Source organism: Galleria mellonella, unplaced genomic scaffold (genome assembly GCF_026898425.1).
Source record: "Galleria mellonella isolate WM207_F2 unplaced genomic scaffold, CSIRO_AGI_GalMel_v1 utg606, whole genome shotgun sequence".
NCBI classification, from domain to species: domain Eukaryota; kingdom Metazoa; phylum Arthropoda; class Insecta; order Lepidoptera; family Pyralidae; genus Galleria; species Galleria mellonella.
Window position 1 is genome coordinate 252,139 of NW_026442126.1, and position 26,017 is coordinate 278,155.

At 33.0% G+C, this 26,017-nt stretch overlaps 2 protein-coding genes across 2 annotated transcripts; one reads left to right on the forward strand and one right to left on the reverse strand.

Annotated features, from left to right (window-relative positions):
* Positions 1-1,170: 1,170 nt before the first annotated feature.
* LOC113521981 (3-oxoacyl-[acyl-carrier-protein] reductase FabG-like) lies at positions 1,171-2,112 on the forward strand. Its single transcript, XM_026907685.3, has one exon. The coding sequence runs from the start codon at positions 1,232-1,234 to the stop codon at positions 1,994-1,996; it is 765 nt and encodes a 254-aa protein (XP_026763486.1). The 5' UTR covers positions 1,171-1,231; the 3' UTR covers positions 1,997-2,112.
* On the reverse strand, positions 2,103-23,316 carry LOC113522036 (circadian clock-controlled protein daywake-like). Its single transcript, XM_031910713.2, has 6 exons — positions 23,174-23,316; positions 6,464-6,692; positions 5,682-5,812; positions 4,796-4,933; positions 3,601-3,755; positions 2,103-2,806 (listed from the first exon to the last, which is right to left on the reverse strand). Exons 1-5 carry the CDS (start codon positions 23,232-23,234, stop codon positions 3,604-3,606), a joined length of 711 nt encoding a protein of 236 aa, XP_031766573.1. The 5' UTR covers positions 23,235-23,316; the 3' UTR covers positions 2,103-2,806; positions 3,601-3,603.
* Positions 23,317-26,017: the final 2,701 nt, after the last annotated feature.

The window sequence follows — 26,017 nt, forward strand, 5'->3', positions numbered from 1 at the left end:
GGTCCTCCCTGGAAACCATCGTGCTGAATTCCAGATGTGTTCATCGCGATGAGCTAACTGACCTGCCTTTTGATTCTCACCTATTATCCCTCACTGGTGCCTCGCCAGTCTATACCGATAGCGCAGGCGGGGTTACCATTCCATTATCATGCATTAAAAAAAAACACTTAAGATTTTGACTAGATGGCGTATCAAAATATAAAATACAATATATTTTAGGTTCGACTTACAGGACTACATCTGTTAACCACATCCAATTCGATGTAGTAATTTAAATGTGATGCCAGAACAATCATACAGGATTTTTTTTCCAATTCACACAGACGAAGACGCGGGATACAGCTAGTGTTGAGTAAAATCTAATGAAAATGAGTCGGGCTGGACTAATATAATAAAAGAATAATAAATTTAATACATCAACCATTCCTTATAATTATCTACAAAATTATAATCTTTTATATTCCCTTATAAATAAATAAAATAATTCCTTGAGGGAATAGCAAGAACAAGAAAAATTAAAATGGATTTAAAATTTAGATGCATTATAAGAATACAAACACACTATGATCTTCTTCTTCTTTTTCTACTTCTTGCAGGGGAGGCCTATGTTCAGCAGTGGACAGTTTACGGTTTATATAATAACAATAAAAATGCACTATATCTGAGTTTTTTTTATACGACTTAGAATGGCAAACAAGCTGACGGCCCACCTGATGGAAAGTGGTAACCGTCGTCTATAGACATGAGCAGTACCATGGACATAACAGTACACACACATACTGTTTCGCCCATGATATCCCTCATGCGTTGCCATTCCTGAGGACCCAGGTGTTATTCCTCTGTACCCTGTAAATTCACGCCATATCCTACCCTTCAAACCGAAACACAGCCTTGCAAACACAACTGCTTCATGGTAGAAACACGAATGGGACAGCGGTACCCAAGCAATCGAGTTTTGTACAAAGTCTCCCTTTGGTTATACAAGTAGAGTATTTTTTATATTAATTACCACAGTCAAATAAAAAAAAAACAAACCTAGTACTGGATAAGTTATCACGCCAACAACAATCTTAACCTACAGTTATTTGGCTCTCCATAGATATGAATGATATAACATCACAAGGTCGTGCAAACAATACACACAGACATGTATTATATAAATATCGTTTGATAACTTCACACTGTTCAGTTACAGCGAGGCGTCTGATAGAAAACGTCACGATACAACAAAATGGACTTTTCCGGCAAAGTCGTTATATTAACTGGCGCTAGTTCTGGTATTGGTGCTTCAACAGCCGTATATTTAGCGAAACTAAAAGCCAAACTAACACTTGTGGGCAGAAATGTTAATAATTTGAAGAAAGTAGGCAAAGAGTGCGACAAGTACACTAATACCCTTTTGGTGACCGCCGATTTGACGAAAGAAGTTGACATCCAAAACATTATAAAGAGCACCGTCGATCAATACGGAAGAATCGATGTTCTGGTGAACAACGCGGGAATCTTAGAGATGGGAACGATCGAGAACACCTCACTGGAACAGTACGACCGGGTTATGAATACGAATGTCCGGTCGATATACTATTTAACTATACTGGCGACACCGCATATCATCAAGTCTAAAGGGAATATCGTCAATGTGTCCAGTGTAAATGGCATTAGATCTTTTCCCGGTGTTCTCGCTTACAACGTGTCTAAGGCAGCCGTCGACCAATTCACCAGGTGCGTGGCTTTAGAACTGGCCCCAAAAGGGGTGCGAGTGAACAATGTGAACCCTGGAGTTATTGTGAGCGAGCTGCAGAAGCGCGGTGGCTTGTCAGAGGAACAGTATCAGGCGTTTTTGACGAGAAGCAAAGAGACCCACGCCCTGGGTCGTCCAGGGCAGCCGGATGAAGTGGCAGCAGCGATCGCGTTCCTCGCTAGTGATTTAGCCAGCAATATCACAGGCGCGAGCCTGCCTGTTGACGGTGGACGGCACGCCATGTGTCCTCGTTAAACACTTTTACAAGATCTTCATGACAATTTAAATTCTAATATGTGCCATTAATTAAGTTATAATCTATAAGGATATGTTTCTTAAATTACATGCAATGAACACTCAGTTTAAAGTTATTGTAAAGTTGTTTTTATTTTAGACACAATCAATTGAGGCAACCTATAAATATATTAATACTATTTCAGTCCCTAATCTAAATCTTACATTTAATTATCACAATTACTATTTAAATCAACAACATAATAATAAGTAATGAAGCCTTCAAACAAATGACCAATAACAATACAATTAAGAAAGACTAATATGAACTATGTATAATAATTTAACTTTTTAATAAAGTGTTACTAACAAGCATTTATTAAACTGTTTTTTTTTTTAACTATAATACCTAATAGGCTATCAGGAACAACATCAGACCTCGTAATGTTCAAATAACTTAATGAATATTGAACATGCTTGACAGTACGGAGAAATTTCATAATTGTTTTCTAATTAACACGCTCTTTGGGCAACACTAACGACATCACAACAATACCTAAATACAGTGTTAGCTATGCAAATAGCGTTATTAAATATTAACATGTGAATAACGGCTAATACGTTATGTTAATGATATTTTACAATAACCGTTATTGTGCAACGTTACATAACTCATTGTCTATGGCAGCATGAGGTCCGCAGTTGGTACTTTACTGAAGAGTTTCTTGACTTCCTCGACGCAGGATTCGATGATTTGTTCGAAGGCGACCGGCGCAATGTCTCTTATCACAGGCTCCCAATTTTCGTTAATCACATTGTGGATTGTGTCTCCTGTAAAACAATATAGTTTTTTTTTATAATACCTATTATTCTGATAGCGATGATAATATTATAGGTTAGATTAAAGAGTTCAAGAGGTTAATAAGAAATATCTAGTACGAAATATTTAGTTGTAAAATATGATAATGCGAAGATAATTATGCAATAATGAATATGATTGTTAATGAACATGACTGTATAAATAAATATATATTTTATTCAAAGATAAAGTATGTAAATAAGCAATTTTTTAACTTGAAATGTGAAATAAAACGATTTTTATTTCGTTACAAAATTTTAAATTATTATATTATTTTATTTCGTACAAAGTGTAAATGATACATGTTAATTACAAAAATTAAAACAATGAACAATTGAATTAATTTATTTAATTTCAATTTGTTATTAATTTATTTATTTACATTTTAAATTAATTACAGTACTTAAATTTAATTATAAAATGAGTTTTATAATAAAATTTAAGTACTGTAATGTATAAAATATAATTACTTATATTTTATTATATAATAGTGTACTATAACATTGTTTAAATTATTATTATTATTAAATAATAAATATATTGAAATATAAACAAGCATTACCAGTTAGAAGGCATAAAAATAAGCCCCATAAAATAATCAATGCAACCGTTATAAAAAAATTTAAAACTGTTTATTTAAAATATAATAGCCGTTTATTAGTGATGTAAACGTTTATATTAGAATCGATAATATTGTTCTCGAAAGAAATCGAATTTAAATGCTAGACGAAAGTAGCAGTACGAAAGGGTATGTTCAAAGTCCCACCATTCAAGGGCGCAGTAGTTCCCTGGCGGGGATGGCTTGGAAGAATGTATTGACCACGTCCACACAGTTCTTGATGATGCTCTTGACGGCCGGCGGTGCGATCTCTTGCATTATGATCTCCCAGTTTTCATTCGTGAACCTGTGTGTGGTCTCGGCTGGAATGTTAAATGGTGCACATGTTTGTATGTTCCAAGAATGGGTTCGTTTGGGCTGCTTGATTAAATAAGTCAGTCGGAGAATTGTACATGCGTTACTTTTTTTTATTACAATGAGTACAGACTATTTAGGTGTGCATGTGTGTGTGTGCATGTGTGTATGTGTGTGTAGTATTACTATCATAATATGTATTTTTTTTATTGGATGAAAATGGAGTGGGATAATGGGATACGCTGGCGGGGCACCAGTGAAGGGTGTTCAATGAGGATGAAAACAGGCCAGTTAGCCCCATCATGATGAATTCGTCAGGAATTAATCATGATAGTTTCCAAGGGGAACCGCGAGGAGGTCGACCTGGTTGGGTATATTGCTAGCAATGGGATTCTTAGTCTCCATTACTAACAATCCCTTTTCCCCCCAGCATAACATGTATTATAATAGTGTGTACTAATATAATGTTGTTACTCTGATTTAATTTACTCGACTGTATGTGTAAGTATTTGCAGCGTCATGTGCATTAGTTAAATCTTGTTTTTATTTGTGTGCTTTTTGTCTTTAATGTTTCTATTTTTTTATTATGAATTTTTCAAGCTGCTGGTCTTTCTTTAATAAACAATAAAATAAATATTAAAGTAATTTAAGGCTTTGAAGTCGGACGACGAGAATTGACACCAATACAATACGATTAAATTACATACAAAATGAATATTTGTTGTTGTTGTTTTAAAATTCAAATTGGAGACGCAGAGCATAGCTTATACAGCCTAGTCATATGATTTTCGATTACGAATATTTGGTAGTTATATATATATATATATATATATATATATATATATATATATATATATATATATATATATATATATATATATTTTTTTTTTTTTTTTTTAATAATATAACTTATCGTGGCACAAGAACAGAAATTCCAATATCTTTGGTGTTGATCCACTTTCTGTGATGTGCCTAGCCTAGATGGGTAGAGTGTTGGTGCGGTAATTGTTATTCTGGTCGGCGCGTGAACACTGTAGTAGGTACTTACCAAGTGCCTTGTTGCCGTTGAACAAGTTGTTGAGCTTGAAATGCGCCCTGTCCATGCTGTAGTTGTCCTTGTAACTGGTCACCAGCCAGTGCCCGTCCTTCGTGTCAAAGTCATATTTGATTATGATGTTAAGGTTTGCTGTAAAAAAAATTATAAACGTTAATACTTTTTTTTTTTAATTTTAATTGTTTCACTGTTTTTCTTACTTATACTTCTGGTGCACACTTGTGTTTATTTGCTGTTACAAACTAGAGCTGCGATTTGATACAGAAGAAGTTTGTCATTTAATAGAATGCGTCATTTAATAGTGTTTCGCGTGAAGTTGATGTATATAATAAATTATTTATATAATATATAAATGGAAATAATTTAATGTAAAAAAAATATTCAAAAAACTGCAATAAACGAAGAAAGACGAGCCACCTGTTTCATTGACCGATCCCACCACACCACATTGATATATCTACGAATTACTGGGTACAGAGGAATAACACCTGAGTTCTCAGGAATGGCAACGCATGGGGGGTATCATGGGCGAAACAGTATACTCTGTTATGTGCATGGTACTGCTCATGTCTATAGGCGACGGTTACCACTTTCCGCCAGGTGGGCCCGTCAGCTTGTTTGCCATTCTAAGTTGTATATAAAAAAAAGTAATACAATACTCTCAGTGGCATTTAATTTAAACATAGTGATCATGACAATGAAACGTCTAGATTACAATGAAACACTAAATTAATTCGAGATTACTTATTTGAAAATGTTTCAAGGCATCTGTGAGGCCGCTGTGACATTGTACGCGTGTGGTATAGCATTTTTACGCAACGGGAAGGTAAATGGAGAGTAATTTATTCAATCCCTTGAGTGATGGACGGTTTACACTTACTGATTTTGATCTTAGCAGGCCCGCTGCCCCTGATCGGTAGGATGATGACTTGGCCGTCAATCTCGTACTGCGCTTTGAGAGTCACGTTTGCCGTGAAGTCAATAGTTGCCTTGCCTTTTGATGGGTTTATTCTAAAAAGGACATAATTATATTAGATATATAATAGTATAATTTGAATATGTGTATATATATATGTGTGTATATATTTGTGTAAATGATTATAATTGATTCAGTTGAACAATTTATTTTAGTACTTTATAAATGAATGAATGAATGAATGAATGAATATTTATTTGCAAGAAATGTGGTAAATATACAGATAGATAAAATAATATTAAGTCCACATATTTCGCCACAATTAGACATGCAACATTTTAAATACTTAAATATTAAATTAACAATTCTTATAACAAAACAATATGTCAATTAAAATTTCATGTTATTTTTGTAATTTATAAGTTTTAATACTGTTTTGATCCATAACTCAGAAGTTGTTATTGAAAAGTACTATATAAACCTTGGCCACAACTAGACATTGATGGACTCACGTATGTGTGCCTCGGCTACACCTCGGCCCACATTTGCACGTTCGTCCATCAATACCTCAGTTGCTGGCCGCTGCAGTAATGTACTATTTTTCATGATACCATATATATGATACCACGCTGATATTGTGATGATGAGGTTACTTACCTGTATGTATGTAAACCTCCCTTTTATAGGGGAGGCCTGAGTACAGCAGTGGACAGTTAATGGCACAAATAACATTAATAAATACTAACTTGTAAGCATTAAGCCTGAATCCTCTCAATCCTGTGACTACAGTATCAGTGAAGACCAGTTTGAGGGAAGGGTTGTTGACCACCACGGTGCCCAGATGTAGAGGATCCAACGGTGCTATTCCTAACTCAGGGATTCCGTCCGCGAACTGCGGCCCACCGGCTTGGATCACCTTCTCGATACATTGGTCCACGTTGCTGTCTGACGCGGAGCATGGCGAGATGTAAGGCGCTGCAAGGATAACAGAAGTTGTGGTTAAGTTTAACTACAATATTATTATATCTATCTATCTATACATTTAAGAGCTGCGCTCTTGTCGGTGGAGCTCTTGCCACTCACTACGATTTTCAACGAGTCTCTTCACCTCTTGATACGACACCACACCAACTCCTTCCTTGATCTGCCTGATGTAACTATGTCTCGGCCTCCCTCTCCCCCTCCTTCCTTCTATCTTACCTTCTATTATAATGTTCATAAGTTCGTCGTGTCGTATCAAGGGTCCCAACATTTTTCCCCTTCTGTCCTCAATAGTTCTAATAATTTGTCTTTTTTCCTTAACCCTAAGCAGGACCTCCTCATTGCTAATTCGATCCCTCCATTATTATATAGAATCTCTTATTAGAATTATAGTATATAATGTAATGATTGATTGACAGACAACGCGTAACCTAAACTGGAATATCTAAAAGTCTAGACTCTGAAAAGGTCAAAATTTTGTACAATAGATTCATAATAGTTAAGTGTTAAGTCCGCCATATGTACACTTACTTTTTTTTATGTAACTTATAATGGCATACAAGCTGACAGCCACCTGATGGAGAGTGGTAACCGTCGCCTATAGACATGAGTAGTACCATGGATATAACAGAGTATATATACTGTTTCGCCCATGATACCCCCCATGCGTTGCCATTTCTGAGGACTCAGATATTCTTCCTCTGTACCCTGTAAATTCACTGCCATATCCCACCCTTCAAACCGAAACACAGCCATGCAAACACAACTGCTTCACGGTAGAATCTAATTTATATAATTGTGCATTAAGTTTATTTAAAATAAATAAATAAAAATAAATAATAACATATTCGTATTCCTTGGGTGTCATAATAGACAACTAAAAGAACTTATTTTCAAGACATGGGCAACAACGTCCCTCTTAAAACATATTTAAAAGCCTAACTGCGGTTGCTAACCCGCCTGCCAAGCATGGCAACTACTGGCAAAGCTCCCTTTATGGGGAAGACTTATGTTTAACAGTGGGCAGTTAACAGCTGAAATAACATTTTTAGGAAGCAGTAATTTACGACTTCCCGAAATTTTCGGTAGATGTCTGATAGATTACAGAGATAGACCTATAGGTAACAATTATAATTCAGTTATAACCTAGCATAGTGGGGGGAAGGCGATTGTTAGTAATGTAGACTAAGAATCACATTGCTAGCAATATACCCAACCAGGTCGACCTCCTCGCGGTTCTCCCTGGAAACTATTATGGTTAATTCCTGATGAATTCATCATGATGGGCTAACTGGCCTGTTTTCATTCTCATCTATCACCCTTCACTGGTGCTCCGCCAACGTACCCGTAAGCGCAGGCGGGGTAACCATACATAAAAAAAAACCTAGCGTAGTATGTAACTGATTCCATAATAAGGCCGTTTGAACGTAAAAAAATACTAAAATAAATAAACATTTATTTATATTTACCTTGCTATGTATACGTGTCTGTCTATATTACTATATGTAAATCTTAATATTCTTTTCTATTGTACCTCTGATAAAGTTATGACCTTGTAAAGGTCATAGATAATAATAAAAAAGCAGTATCTATTTTTTTATTATTTAACACTAAACCTACCAAGCGCGGTCAAATGACCGTTTTAGAAATGTAGTTTAAAAATTTTCATGTATAACGTTGCTGTATCACCATGTAACTTATTGACTTTTCCTGTAATATACATACATACAAGCCATTTTTCAATATTTACAACTTACTATTATTTACTTGTTCACTATCCAATTGGTTAAAATCTGTTTCTATATTAAGATACATAGTTTATTTTAAAGCGGTCGTTTGACCCGCTCATGGTAGGATTAGGTATATATGAAATGTCGGTAGGTATAGTGTTAATATATAACTTTTACAATAGACTGTGAAATTAAGTATTTAGTGAAAATATTAAAACAATTGCGTATTTTATTTCGAAATACCTATAAGATTTTAAAGAACTTTTCATAATAAAGAACTTTTCATAATTAGAAGTCGAAATATAGGTATGTGAATTAAAAAAAAAATAGAACGAAAAGTACAATGACGTATACACGTAGACTGCCTCAAAATCAAAGATATTCTTTTTAATTCATAGCAATAGTCAAATCAGATTAATGTAATTAAATTAGTAAAAAAAAAATAAGTAATTAAAAATAAAGATCCTTCAAAATGTTATCAAATATTCTATTTTTTTTTACAACACAGGAGGCAAACGAGCAAGCGGCCCACCTGATGGTAAGTGACTACCGCCGCCCATGAACACCTGCAACACCAACGGCATTGCAGGTGTGCTGGCGGCCTTATGGCGGAATATACTCTTTTCTTGAAGGTTATGTTGTCGTATCGGTTCGGAAATACTGCTGCTGGAAGTTGATTCCAAAGAATGGTTGTGCGTGGAAGAAAGTGCCATTGAAAAACGCATATTCGTTTGATCTTCTTTGAGAGATTATAAATGGTTCTACAAAGTTGCTAAACGTTGATTGTAAACAAAAGGCAAACTAAAACAAGTTAAGTACTTATGTACATACCCATATTCTATACCACCTCAGTGGTATAAAAATAACTTACAAACATTTAACTTAAAGTTATTACTTTTTCTCGGAATAACCAATAATAGTGTTAGTTCAGCACAGTAAATACGACAGAGCTATAAAACATGATGTCGGACATGTTGTAGTCATTTAAACAAATATTGTTTTTGTAAATAACAAAGTTGACTCGTACACATTGTTTACAATTAAAACTCGATTTTAGGTTCGTTTGTACAGGGTTTGCATTCAGAAGGAAAAAGATGTCCGCTCCGATTTTGCGCGTTGCTAGTTTTCCGTTGCGGTTATGTAGATAATCCATATGATATTTTTTACAAGCAAATATTTCCCGCAATGGTATATATATATACAGGCTGTAACCATACGAAATACGCATCTACATATACAGGATGTAATACATTCAATTTATTAGACAATAATTTTTCATTTATAAGGAGGTGAACCGTGAGATTACAGAATAGAATGAGCTATCCTTTCCTTTCCCGTGGAAGTCGTAAGTGGCGACTAAGGGAATTTAATGGTCGAGAAATGGGCAGCAGCGTTCCTCTCACGAGACTCATGGGAAAGGAAGGGGTGACCCGTTCTATATCGGAACCACACGGTTCTAGTATTGCGCAGTGTGAGATATTAAATTTTATTTTAATTTCAATTAATTGCAATTAACGACCTCCGTGGCGTAGTGGCGGTCACGTCGCTTTGCGTAAATGAAGTCCCGGGTTCGAATCCGGCCGGGCCAATTAATCAAACCAGCTTTTTTGGATGCCCTGGGTTGTGTTCACAGATGTTCGTTGCTCGATTCCTCATTACACTAGGTCTCCTAGCTTGAGAACCAGCGTATTGGTGTGATTGTGTATTACCTTATTAATTTAATAATTTAATTTTATAAAACATCTATTTAATTTCGTTTGTAATTAAGTTAATAATGTTTAAATATATTAAAAAAATATTATTAATATAGATGGATTATATTTAAGTATTTAATTACTGTATTATCTAGAGCTAACAAAATTTTTTATCGTGCCTCCTACCAAATTGTTTATAATTACTCCTCTCCATTCAAAGGTTGCCTGGAAGAGCTCGCTCTTAGCGATAAGGTCGCCCATTGTTTTCTCACTGTGATTATTTCTTGTAATTGTTTATATTGATAATAAGTTTACTATTGTAATCTTTTGGAGGAAACAATAAAGAGTATCTATCTATCTATCTATATAGGGATAAATAAGTGAAAATTTTCAAATTACTTTCGATGTATCTAATTCACGTAGTTTCGGATGTACATGCAAACTTTCATTTCCAATTTTTACAATTTACAATCCTCAAGGTATAGTAAAAAATCCACATATTTTTCTAGGTTGTTAAGTAACTTTTTAAATTTTGCACTTCTAGTGTCAATAGTTTTTCAAAGGCATCAACGAAGAATCGAATCTACTAAAATTTCTACATTACTAATTAATATATTATTATGTTATCCATATAATAAGTTACATATAATTGTGTTATTGGACATTAAAAATCAGAGAATGTTCATGTAAACATAATAATTTGGCCGTCAAATATGCTATGTTCTGAATAAATAATTATTTAATAAGGAAAATTACGGCATGAACCTTACAAAACGTGGTCAAGGCTCTATTATCTGAGGTTATGTTATAGTTTACACTGGGTGTAAGTAAAGGTAAAAATAAGAAAGATCATCCTATACAAATAAACCTTTTTGTAAAATTTGTAAAATAAACCTATGGCTCACTACACGTTTTGGGAAACTGTAAGTTTGGTGAGTAATTTTCAAATAAATAAATAAATAACAACAGCCTACTGAGCATTCTGTACAATTTTAACATGAACATGTTTTATTTATTTTTTATTTTAATATTTAAAAATATTATATTTACTGTAATTGGTTTTAAGGTAATTGGATTCCCAATTTGTATACCAGACAATACGAGTATTATGTTTATTTTTGGAGGGTAGGTTAAATTAAATAGAAAAAATAAATCTATGGAGATAATTATTTGAAACGTCGCATCACTGGAGGTTCAGCAATAATTAGTGTAAAAGTGTGTGTTATTTATGTGTGTAGTGTTGTGTGTACAAAGAAACAAAATGTCATGTGGTGATAAAAAAAGTTTTTTTTATCATGTTTTCCTATTTATCCCGTGATGAATATAAATACATAGATTTAAATGTTAAAATAATTATTTTTAATAAATAAAAAAATTCTGTATAATTAAATTAAGGAGAAATAATATAAGTTACATGAAATAGATATTCTAAAATTTCTACTTATTTTCATATTATTGTAATAAATTTAATTTTTCTCTTATTTGTTATTTGTTTCTTATTAAAAAAAAATGTTAATAAAACAATTAAGAAGTATTCTTATTTTATCTATGTAGTAATTATAGTAGGTGTAATTATTATTATGTATTTTATATTTTTTTTTTATTATATTTTTTATTGAATTTATATTAATAATGAATTGACTAGATAAATAATAAGTATTGCTCGCATAATTAATAATAATAAATAATTAATAATAATAATTAAACCCCCCAAGGGGGAGGCTTATGTTCAGCAGTGGACAGTTAAAGGCTGTTATGACGAACGCTAAAATGTATCAATGGAATAGTGAGATTGAAAGTTTATATATGAATATATTATATCTAACATTAACACTAATATAATAATTAATTGATGTTTTAAATGTCACGGTTTACAGCTGGCGTGGATGCAAAATATCGTATGTAGTCAATAAATGTTTGTGTTCAAGTAAATTGCATAATTTTCCAAGTACAAGATTCTTGAACGCAGAGTAGCATATTTATTTTATTTATTTATTTTAACTTTAATACACAGTAAAATTCTATGTACATTTGGCGGACTTAACACCGGACGGTGTTCTCTACCAGTCGACCATTGGGCGAACAGAGAAATAAGTAGGCGGTGCAATATTAAATAGAGGAAATATAAAGCAATACTTGATATATTCATATAATATAAACATATAATTAGACTAATATAAACATACACCTAATATATTGAATAAATAAATATAATACATACATAAAATTTGTTGTGGCTGCAATTAGATTATGGAACACACTGCCTCATGAAATTAGAAATAGCCCAAGCATTGGGATTTTCAAATCACGTCTGAAGAATTATTACCTCTAACAATGCTGATGTACGTACTTATTATATTTGTGTATTATATTTAATATATATCTATCTATTTATATATTACTTATATATATTTTTATTTATTTATTTATACCTATTGATCTTTTCAATTGTAAAGACATTTTATTTATTTCTTTTAACTATAACATTTAGATCGATCGGTGCACATGTATGACTGTAACTACTAATGAACTGTCAGTTTTCTCATATTGGGTTTGCTGGAAGAAATCTCTATTGGAGATAGGCTCGCCTTTGTGCACTATTATGTTTGTTTTTACATTTCAATAACCTTTTGTGTACAATAAAGAAAGAAAGAAAGAAAGAAATATTACTATATAAAACAATTAGATAATATCACAGTAGTGCCTGCGTACTGCAGTATGTACTTACTCAATCAATATCAAAATATATTTAATTTGGTAACAACTTTCAGGGCCTTTCTTTCATCAGTGTTGGGTAGCGTAAAAAGAAAATGTGACCTTCGAATTTGAAAGAGGCCTGATGAAACAGAAGCTACGATCTGGTGAGGTTGGAATATATGCCCCGCCATGTTTATAGTGCTGTAACGTTTGAGATTGTCATGTTTTTATATTAATTTTTTAGTAAAAGAATTACGTAAATTTCCAATTTTGAATCAAACATTCAAAATATTAGATTCTCAAACCAGATGGCCTACCACGAAATGTTTTCCGAAATTTCGGAGCGAAACGAAACACAAATTTGATGTTAAAATTACATAATACATGCCGTTTGGAAATAATAAAAATGTTAAAATATCGTTCCGTTGGACTTTTACGATAGGATGTAAGACGAACGAAATGTTAAACTCCATTTATTGGTCCGATTTTGGTATAAACAAAAACACGAAATTGAGTCCGAAATTTCGGAATTTTATTTCATGGTAGACCAGCAGCTTACATCTTCATTCCCGTTGATTTTGAGACTACGGGCGTGTGGGAGCGGAAGTAAAAGCCGAAAAAGAGAGTTGAGTCTGCGCTTTGCGGATAGGGGCCATGCTCGCCGTTCTGGTTCGTATCTGGCTCAAAGGATATCCCTGGCAGTCCAACGCGGAAATGCCGCACGTATCATGGGAACATTTGGGTGGGGTACGGCTTATGAATGGGACTGATCATTAATTTAATTTTTTTTGTGATTCTATGAAATGTATTAGTTTTATATGTATATTAACATGCTCATTTTGAATTCATTTTAATATTTTATTTTTACAATGTAGTTGTTCTCTGATGTAACTATGCCTTGGTCTCCCTCTTTCCCATCTTCCTTCTATCTTATCATCTATTGTAATGTTCATAAGTTCGTCGTGTCGCATCAAGTGTCCTAACATTTTTGTCCTTCTGTACTCAATAGTTCTTATAATAAGGTACTTTTACATCAGGCAGATCAAGGAAGGAGTTGGTGTCGTGTCGTATCAAGAGGTGAAGAGACTCGCTGAAAATCGTAATGACTGGCTCTGGTCTGTCCGGTTTGGAGTGGATATTTCTCCTCTAGTCCTGGTCTGCTATTATTCTCGTCACATTTTTTTTCTATAGAAGACGATATTATAAATATCGTCTTCCATATCTATTCATACTTTTTAATGCAAGTTGTTGCATTTTTTTTAACGATTTATCATTTATTTTAGATAAATCCTTTGGAACGATTAATTAAGGATTTAACTAACATGACAACATGTCTGTAGGGAATGTAGAAGGAACACACAATTTATCAACAGAGAATGTAGGGAGGCAGCGCGATCGTGTCTTTTTTTACGTTCGGGCGGAGACAAAACAAAAGTTCACATAATTCACGCGAGAGGCGCTGCCCCGCTTACTCCCGCGTTTATTCAAAGCTTAGGAACACAATATACATATGTATATAAAGAGAATAGAACAAATACATAGTTGCGCATCGCCTACAATGTCATTCTACACTATTTTACAATTTGTAGTCTCCGGCACCTAAAACATACAGCTTGCAATCTACTACACTCTAACATTACTATAGTCCCCAATTCCCCATAGCGTGAGCACCTCCCTATTCGCTTGCTTAATATATATCCGGTGGATTCCGGCGCCGGGGCCGGCAGCGGCCGCCGCCACCGGGTCAATGTCGAACAAGTTTCGCTGGATTAGCGTAACACCGGTTGACTGGCCGCTGCCACTGGCGATCAGCATTGCCAGATTCGGTATTTTTTTCGCAATTGTGGGCAAAAATTTTTTGTATTATATTCTTTATATAATATTTCTCCATACTTGTTTTATTATTCTCCAAAAATTTATTTAACATTATGAAATTGTAAATATATATATATATATATATATATATATATATATATATATATATATATATATATATATATATATATATATATATATATATATAATAAAGGTAGTAAAATGGGGTAACAGAGTGTAGAGAACAGTTCTTTTTTCTTTGTCAGTCGTGTAGTGATTACGTAGTAAAACTCAGTGATAACTAACCAATGTTTGTGATTGGGTAAAGGGAAAGAAAATGATACCAATTTGGAGAAAAAATTGTAAATACTGAAGGGGTAAAAAAAAATCGCATCTGGCAATGCTGCTGTCGCTTGTGCACACACGCGAGCCACGAGCCTACGACACAGGCCGGATGACACACGCTACATCTAACCATCAATTATCAATGTCACGTGCACAACACTTTTAGGGTACCGTATTGCAAAATCTAGTAACGGAACCCGTACATAATTTTATTGTTCGTTTGATTGTCCGTTAATAATTTTTTTGTTAAATCAAAAAAAAGGATATACAGTGTTGTGTACACATATAACGATATGTGACATAGATATTTAAACACAACACATGTGAGATGAGAACTGATGTACAATCATATCCTGAAATTTCACTGCTACATCCTATGTGTGGAGTACAGGCCACATATATTATTATTTACCAAATTCGAAATTGACGCGCATATCTATTGTTTCTTTTTGGCTTTCCCTTTACGGCCTTGGTCTTCTAAGTTCCTTTGACTAATATACATATATTTCCAATTTCCATTCCTGGTTTCCTTTGTCGCCCACACTATGATTCAAACCAAAACACCGCCATTCACACACAGCTACTTAGAGACACAGAAACGACCTTTTTCCTCTTCTCTGGCACTTTTAAGGGAACTAATTAATTGTGATATGTATGTATGTGATAAAACGTACTGTGCTAATCCAAAACATTGGCCTTGACTCGATTGCCAAGGCTCCTTGTGTAACGCGAAGATTTTACGCGGATGTTGACAAAAGAAAATTAGTTTTCGCCTAACCTTGACTAGAATTTTGGGGTCAGAAGGGCAGGCAGAGGGCTTTGACATTGAAACTGTAGGAGCGACTTTACCATGGTTACTTAATCGACCTCTGTTTATAAATTACTCTATGTTACACAATTGTATTTATACGTAGGTATGCATCCGAGTGTCGTAAACGTTTATTCAAAATATTCAGTCTTTACCATGTCAATGGTGCTTGAGAGTTCTTTTGAATTTTGTCAACTTTGCAATGTAATGGCCGATGTCCTTAGTTGATAGTTTAAAGAGACTGCAAGCAGAAGGAGGTTCTCAGTTCGACTATTTTTAATTACATACACATACACACACACACACACACACATATTATATCTTATCCTCAAAATCCCTTTACACTCATCTCTGCGCTATAGTGGACCTTATTTATTTATTTATTTCTTATTGCATTCCATAATATAATTAGTACATATGGTTTCAATTATGGAGCCTGTTGGGCACAGCAAGTACGAGAGAGGAGGACAACACTTTTTTCACTTTCGAAATAGTGTATCACGATAAGTACGTACTTTCTTATTATTATTATTCATTATTTAAGTATTGGTGTGTATCTATTCATATCGTAATTATTATTAGTATTATATAGTTATTTAATATATTCTGTAGTTTATAATTCTGTACATGAAATATATTTCCAAAATAACTATCAGCGGGTGATTAGTGATCGATACTGATGGCAAAAATGCAATCAGTAAAATTTTTGTCTGTCTGTCTGTATGTTCGTTATAAAAACAAAAACTACTCGACGGATTTTAACGAAACTTGGTACAATTATTCTTCATACTCTTGGTCAGGTTATAGTATACTTTTCATCACGCTACGATCAATAGGAGCAGAGCAGTGAGGGGAAATGTTGGGAAAACGGGAGAAGTTACTCCATTATTAAGCTTCCGTCGCGTGTGCAGCCTTAATGGCCACTTTTTAAAATGTTAAAATGTCCACCCGTGCGACGCCGGGACGGGCCGCTAGTTATGTATATAAACAAGTTAAGTAGACATAATTAAAGTTAATCTATTCTCCATCTAAGAAGATTATTAAAGACATTTATCTATGCAGCTCGCTTAATGTTAACCAGATGAACAATGCCATTGTTGTCGCTATAATCGGGGCAATGGGAGTTCAATGGTGGCCATTATGATGTTCATCACACACTTTTTTTTATAACAAGATGTCTCCGGTTAAGTGCAGCTAATTCAGATAATTTTCACATAAACAATTGTTACTATTGAATCTATGAAATAAAAAGGTCTCGTGACACTAATATGTTTGTAAACGACGGTGGTAACATGACAACAGCTGAGTGCATGTAAATTGTCAAGTTTACTATGGCGAGTACACGAGACAATCGCATGTTATGCCGATAATCTCAGTTAAACTGTCGATAAAAACATTCTAACTTGTTAGAAGAATAGGTAATTGTTATTGATAACCTGTCCAGGTGTATGAAGAATAATTGTACCAAGTTTCGTTAAAATTCATCGAGTAGTTTTTGTTTCTATAACGAACATATAAGACGGGCAGATAAAAATTTTACTGATTGCATTTTTGGCGTCAGTATCGATCACTAATCACCCGCTGATAGTTATTTTGGAAATATATTTCATGTACAGAATTGACCTCTCTATAGATTTATTATAAGTATAGATAATAACCAGAGGGAGACTTTGTACAGAAGTCGTTTGCATGGGTACCTCTGTCTCATTCGTGTTTCAACTGTAAAGCAGTTGTATTTGCATGGCTGTGTTTCGGTTTGAAGGGTGGGATATGGTGTGAATTTACTGGGTACAGAGGAATAACATCCTAGTCCTCAGGAATGGCAACGCATGGGGGGTATCATGGGCGAAACAGTATACTCTGTTATGTCCATGGTACTGCTCACGTCTATAGGCGACGGTTACCACTTTCCATCAGGTGGGCCGTCAGCTTGTTTGCCATTCTAAGTTGTATAAAAAAAAATCTAGGTGAAATAGGTTTGTAATAATTTACACTACTAACTACTTTTGAATTATTCGTTCGCGTAAATTAATTTTTGTGCCAACTTTATTAAAATACATTTATTACTCAGTGCATTTATCTATTAGGCAAAAAAACAGAAACTACTATTTACAAAACTTTATTTCCCATTTTTTTTTAATGTTTAAATACCAAGTCAGGACATGTGGAGGCCAAGACTTCTTACGTCTATTGCTCCATACACTGCCTTAACTCCATATACGCTGAATCCGATGACATTTGGCTCTATCGAATATACTTATCAAGGAATTGAATCGGGGACTATTCGTACAGTATGGTGGTCAGTGAACTAAGTACATACAAGTAAATTAAAACTAATCGACGTTTAAAAAGTACAAGCAACGCAAAACGGACTTCAGTCCACAGTACAAGAATAATTATCCACCAATAAAATTAGCGGATATTGCGAGGATATCTAATGTTTGTGAAACATAATAACTAAGTACTGTTCGGTTACTGATCATGCATATCAAATGCAGATATACATGAACATTAGAGGGAGACTTTGTACAAAAGTCGATTGCTTGTATACCTCTCTCCCATTCGTGTTTCAACCGTGAAGCAGTTGTGTTTTCACGGCTGTGTTTCGGTTTGAAGGGTGGGATATGGCGTGAATTTACTGGATACAGAGGAATAACACCTGAGTCCTCAGGAATGGCAACGCATGGGGGGGATCATGGGCGAAACAGTATACTCTGTTATGTGCATGTGTACTGCTCATGTCTATAGGCGACGGTTACCACTTTCCATCAGGTGGGCCGTCAGCTTGTTTGTCATTCTAAGTTGTATAAAAAAAAGGTACACAACAACAAATAATTTGCAGTATTAATTCCAAACTTTGTGAAATTAACAAGAGATCATTATTGGAATTAACACCTTTCAATATTAAAGGAACAATCGTTCGATTAGTTCAGTTTTTCATGTAATAACGAATTGGGAATGGAAAGGATGAGTTGGACAGAAAAGGTAACAAACAAGAAAGTCTTGTAAATGATAACTGAGTAAAGATCATGAATTAAAACAATAGAGAATAAAAGAGGCAAAATGCTGTGTTACCTTACACGACATGACAATTTTATAAAGAGCATACTAGAAGGAAAAATAGAGGGCAAAAGAGGCCGAGAAATAATTACATGGGACAGATAAAGGAAACACTAGATGTCATGTTGTGCATAGGGAGGTCACAGATGTGGTCTGGAATAGAATACATTATTTAGTTGCCTCGGCAATAGGATACTTTTTAATAAAAAAAGAATTAAGGATACAATTAAATTGTATTTATTGCCAATATGCCAATGAATAAATAAAAAAATCTAATTCAAAATTTGACATCGTTTTTACGATGCATTAAAATCGGAATGTCTTAAGAAGCGACTAAAGGCAGTTCCGTCTTTACGGAAATAAAAATATATACGAAATCTTATGACAACAATGCGAAACAAAACTCCAAAAAAAATCCTATGTGGCCTGGCCAGTATGATAATAGCAGGCCAATACCCTCTTCTAACATGGAATGCTCACTGTTGGGACCGTAATGACTTGTTACCGTGATGATAAGACAAGAATTAATGAGATTTGAATACCGTAAACACAAAACTTCGTAAACTCAATTCGTCGGAATTTTGTGTATGTTGTACACGTCTTAGACATTTGTGAACCTATTTTGATTATTTTTTTTTTCAATTTTTAATTGTTTCCAGCCATTGTTTCCAGCCAAGCAAAAATCCGCTTATTACATATATAAGTTTAATATGTTTAATACAGTTTTACGTATTAGGATGGTCACAAAAACTGCAGCATTTATTTCAATGCACTCTAATAGCATTTTTAAGCAGTAAAAAAGAAGTATTATTTACTTTACCCTAAACATAAAAAGTAAGAGACGATGCATTGATTTTTATATGCAACTTAGAATGGCAAACAAGCTAACGGCCCACCTGTTGAAAGTGGTAGCCGTCGCCTATAGACATGAGCAGTACACATGCACATAACAGAGTATACTGTTTCGCCCATGATCCCCCCCATGCGTTGCCATTCCTGAGGACTCAGGTGTTATTCCTCTGTACCCTGTAAATTCACTGCCACATCCCATCCTTCAAACCGAACACAACCATGCAAACACAACTGCTAAACGGTAAAAACACGAATGGGACAGAGGTACCTAAGCAAATGACTTTAATTGATCTAGTTAAAGCAATTCCTTAATAAATAAAATGAAAGATTTTTAAAATATAACATACTAAAAAGATGAAATACAAATCGTTCGCATCGTTGAAAGGGGGCAATTAGTTTTTTTTTGATAGGTGAAAATGGTATGGTAACCCCGCCTGCGATAACGAGATACGCTGGCGGAGCACCAGTGAAGGGTGATAGATGAGAATGAAAACAGGCCAGTTAGCCCATCATGATGAATTCATCAGGAATTAACCATGACACTTTCCAGGGGGAACAGCGAGGAGGTCGACCTGGTTGGGTATATCGCTAGCAATGGGATTTTCAATCTACATTGCTAACAATCCCTTTCCCCCCGGGGGCAATTAGTTAAACAATGACAAAATACTCTAAAATATTTGTAAGATGTTTTATGTTTTATAAAAAAGGGAGTTAGTTTTATGTACTGCATTGGTTTCACTTCACATATATCGACACATTCATCAATAGGAACCAATCTATTATGGCAGTTTTTTTTTTGTATCTAATAACTGTGTTCGCTATATTATTTACTTTACTTTTTATAAATTTTCTACATATTTTAATTTTTATGATTTTTTTTTGTATGTTTCAATTGTTATATTTTTATATGTAATCCGAGCACGTTGTAATACAATTGTACCTCTATGGGTTAAGTGCCTGATAATAAAGAATATTATTATTATTAAAGAAAACAAAAACTAAAAGCTATTAAGCTTTTCGGTTTATTTTTTTTTTCTTCAATATCTATAAAGGACCGATTTGTAATCCGACCTTCATTCTTTCACAGAGAAAGTTGTATGTTTTTACGAATGCTGCCTCTGTATTTTAGTTGGTTACCTATGTTTTTGCACCTTGCACGACAAGATAATTAGGTCATAACTTGATCAACCTGATCGTTCATTCATAATGAGATTGGATTCGATCACTTACCAAACCATTGCAACCTATGCCTACTAGATTTAATCGTTTGTTTAATTTATATATCAAAACTAGTATTACATCTATATTTAATAGGATATGTCTATAATTCAGCGGTAATACAATGACCGTTGTTTTTTTTTAATCGACTTCAAAAAGAATTTGATAAATTTCCTATGAGACCGATAAAGTATGTCCTTTTAGATTAAAAAAAAAATTCAAATCGGTTTACAACTGACAGAGTTATAAGGTAAATAACAAATTCCAGACAAATTATCTTTTTGAAGACTAGGCAGCATGGTCTCCGACCTTAGCCTGTTCCAAACGGAACAAACGTACTAAAAAAAAAAAAATATAACAAAAAAAAAAAAAAAAACTAATATAACATACAACCGAATTGATCTTTTTGAAGTCAGGTTTATAAAAATAAAAAAATAAAATTTGTGGCTTGCCATTGTAACAATTTTTTTTTTTAATTTGATAAATTTTACTTTTTACGCGGTTACATCGCCAATTCTAAACAGATTTGGAAGTCGGGAATAAACTCTCGTGTATTAATTATATATTAATTGTTTTGACGATTAAAACTGGGCAAAAAACTGCGTATAGCGAAGAAAAAGTTACATATATGTATTATATACGATTTCGTATTATATATTAAATTATATTTAATCTGATGTGTCTACGAAACATCTTGTTCATCTGTGTATTGTCTGTCACACACGATTCAAGTCATTGTTTTTTTTTTAAAGTACAAACATGACTCGTGTCTAAACATTCAGAATATTTTATGACTTGAACCGCAGATGTCCATTTCAAATTTCCTACAATAGCATATAAATACTCAGGAACGGCAACGCATGAGGGGTATCATGGGCGAAACAGTATACTCTGTTATGTCCATGTTACTGCTCATGTCTATAGGCGACGGTTACCACTTTCCATCAGGTGGGCCGTCAGCTTGTTTGCCATTCTAAGTTGTATAAAAAAATATACTATACGTGGCATTATTTTAATTGTATTTATTATAATTATAGACTTTTATAAAATAGCAATATTTAAAAATTACTATTTTCATGGAGAAAAATGTTTAACAATCTATTTTAATCAAACTGTTATTGTATTAGTATTTAGAAAGATGACTAATATAGTTAGATTTAGAATAACCATATGTTTTAATATAAAAAAAATATCCTTGTCATTGCTTATTAAAGAGATATTATGTTAATGTTGGATTTCTTTAGATACAGTCATAAATAACAAGAAATATACTAATTGATATATATATATATATATATATATAACTGAATAAAATATGTATCCAATTAATCTCTGATTTATAGTTAATATATAAATAAATTAATAAAATAACAACATGTCTAGATTTTATTCTAAATTTATAAAATACTATTTATTTTACACGCTTATTTACTACAACATGTAAATATATATTTTTAATAATAATTTCTTAAATTTTAATAAAATTGTTATAGAAAAATTTACTTTTTAATTATATATTTATTAAAAAATGTATAATTTATGAGATTTTAAAACGTCTGAAACTTGTGAAATGTGTTTTATAAAGGACAAAAATAATTTAGTGTGAATTAAACATTAAATTATAATAAGTTATTTACTGTACGTAATAAACAGAACCTAAACTATCTATTGATTAATTAAATTTTAATCTAATTTAGCAAACGATCCCAATATCGGAGTATTAAATGTTTGTTACCATTTAAGTCTGATTTAATTTTTTTTTTTTACATATATATATAAAAACGTCAAACACTTATAAAACTATTTTAGCTGTTGAAATGCATAAATTTTTATTTGTGAAATAAAATGAGAAAACATTCAATAATAGTTAAAATTAATTTGTAGTCAGTTTTAATTATTATGAATAATAGAGCGTATGTATAAATATTATAAAAAAAAATTTAACTTTAGTATAACAATTGTTATTAATAAGTAATATTCAATATATAAATAAATATGTTTTGTATTATACTTTAAATAGTGGAGTAAAGAGTAAATAAATAAATAAATATTGAAGTTTCAGTGTGTTTTTAATCGTCGAAAATAGCTGTTCAAAAGTATGAGTTATCTATCTAAGTATATACTTATATATATATAATTTATACTTAGATATTATATATAATAAATATATTATATCTAAGTATAAAATAAATATTTAAATTAATAATAAAAAAAAATTTTACTGTTATTTAAAGAAAAAATGTTTATAAAACTCACGCAGTGTTCCCGCAGATGCGCCTGCAATGCTTATTAACAATATGCACAAGGACACACTCATTTTTTTTTAATAAAAATAAAATAAATTAATAAATAAATATATGGCTGACAGTTGGTAAGGCGTCGAGCTTTCGACTGTGCATATGTTTCGTTACTGTAGCCTTTTATACGGGTTGCGCAAGCACTAGACCTGTCTTCTGAATCACCTGCGGCGACCGGCCATCGTTATTTGGACCTCTCCCTTCCCCTCTATATCCCCTTGATCATCACAAACAATTAGGTATACGAGAGGTGCGGAATGCCAATTTATACTGGCCGTCAAACGCTTGCACATTAAATTTCATAGGGTCTAGTTACGTGTTTACATTTCTTTACTAATTAGAACCAATGTCATGGGCAAGGTGTTTTTGTTTACCACAAAAGTATAGAAGGAAATTTTGTCTACTGCAAACAGAAATTGTTATTTATTTATTTATTTAACTCTTTATTGCACCATAAATAAAAATATAGAATGACAAGTGAATAATTCAAGTGAAATACAGTAATATAAATACAGATTGAAATATACACATAAAGGTACAAAAGACGGTCTTATTGCTAGGGCAATCTCTTACAGACAACCTTTGGTTATAGGAGAACAGATAGAAGTGGGCAGGTGGCGCAAGAGTGAATTAATAATTTTTCGTGTATAAAATACAAAAACTTGTAATGCACAAAAATATCAAATACATATAATTTATTAATAGAATTGTTAATAGAAGATAACCATTTACTTCATTTCTATCTTCATGTGATTTTTTTTGTACCACAAAGGTGATACTTTTTAGGGAAAAACACGTGGATCTAAGTATGTTTTAAGTTACGTAAAATATAGGATCGTCGACACACGTATAGAGCGACACTCGCGTCTCTGTAAAATCTGTTTGATCATATTTAGTTCAGTATAAATAAGTATATCTCTTGCGCATTATAATTGTTATATATCTGTTAATTTTTTAATTTTGTATCCAGACAAGAATGGCTACTTTTGTCTTTTTGACTGTTTGCCCAATCTTCATTCGGTGTTAAGTCCACCAACATATATTCAAACTATACATTGAAGTTTAACTAAATAAATACATCGCTATATATTTAACTAGTTTTAGATCGTATACAATTTTCATTATCCCACATAAATAGGTATTCTTCACGTCTCGTACTATGTCAATATTTTGTAACGATTGGCTGGTAATAAAAATGAAATATCTATACTTATTTATAATATCAAAACAAGTGGATATTACAACATAAAAATATCAAATTTGTATCTCTTCTGTACATAAATATAGAAAAAATCTCCAATCGTATTTTTTTTTTGTAAAGTTGAGAAATATTTACACATATTATAAAGTGTAAACGAATAACAATAATTCATATGCAACTTGTTATTATTTATAGCGCCAGATGTCTCCACCCTGTAAAGGAAGGTAAATACTTCAGCGTAGGGTTCTTCAAAAAGAACCTATTAAACTTTCTTAAGGATCGGCAACGCGCACGTGACGTACCTGATGTTACAGGCGTCCATAGACTACGGTAACCCTGTTTACCATTAGACGGGTCGTCGGCTTGTTTGCCACCATAACTAACTAAATTATATTTAGAATATTTTGCATTTTGTTTGATTCCTTTTATGTATTTACTGTGTCTGACTAGCGCCATCTACCTTTCTCTCTGTACTTATCCATTCTTTATGCCAGGTTGTCTGTAAGAGATTGCTTTTAGCGATAAGGCCTCCTTTTGTATATGCACATTCTGTATAAATACTCCTTGTATACATCTCTACTGTGCGCAATAAAGAGTTTATTATTATTATTATAAAGCTAAAATTGTTATTATTAAATTTCGCCGTGTCATTATTATATTGTTGTATTTCATCAAATCGATAGATGATTTTTTTAATGGATCATTAGTATACTAGATTCCTTAAACGATAATTAAAATACCTGATTATGATGGCAGCCAGTATAGTATTTGAAACCAATTATCGCGTAACCTGTAAATGATATTGCAAATCTGGAAAACACAAAGAATTAAATAAATTAATGTGAAGCAATTTACTAAATTGTGTTCCCAACTACACATCAAACAAGGTATTCGATAATTGCTGTAAATATTCTAATAGGAACTTGATTTATCAAAACCGAATGTTGTTTCATGTATGGAACGAATTTATTTTTCACTTTTTTGTATACAACTTAGAATGGCAATCAAGCTGACGGGCCACCTATTGGAAAGTGGTAACCGTCGCCTATAGATATGAGCAGTACCATGGACTTAACAGAGTGTACTATTTCGCCCATGATACCTCCCATACGTTGCCATTCCTGAGGACTCGGATGTTATTCCTCTGTACCCAGTAAATTCACACCATATCCTACCCTTCAAACTGCAACACAGCCATGCAAACACAACTGCTTCACGGTTGAAACACAAATGGAACAGAGGTACCCACGCAAACGAGTTTTGTACAAAGTCTCTTTCTGGTTAAACTAATTATTTTATGTTTCCATAATTAAAAAAATATATATTGTTTTATTACCTATTTAATTATTACCTACTAACTTGTCCTTGTTACCGGAGATACTAACTCTATTAACTAACCAAAGCACTTGTTAGTTTATTGTACGTTTTTTCAGATATTTGGGTATTAATTATACGACCTACTTAATATACGGATTGGATTTATTATTGGATATACGGAACCATTTTTAATGTAATCATGCTTATGCTAAAATCACTACATAGTATAAAACAAAATCGCTGTCGTTGTCTGTCCGTCCCTGTGCATGCTTAAATCTTTAAAAC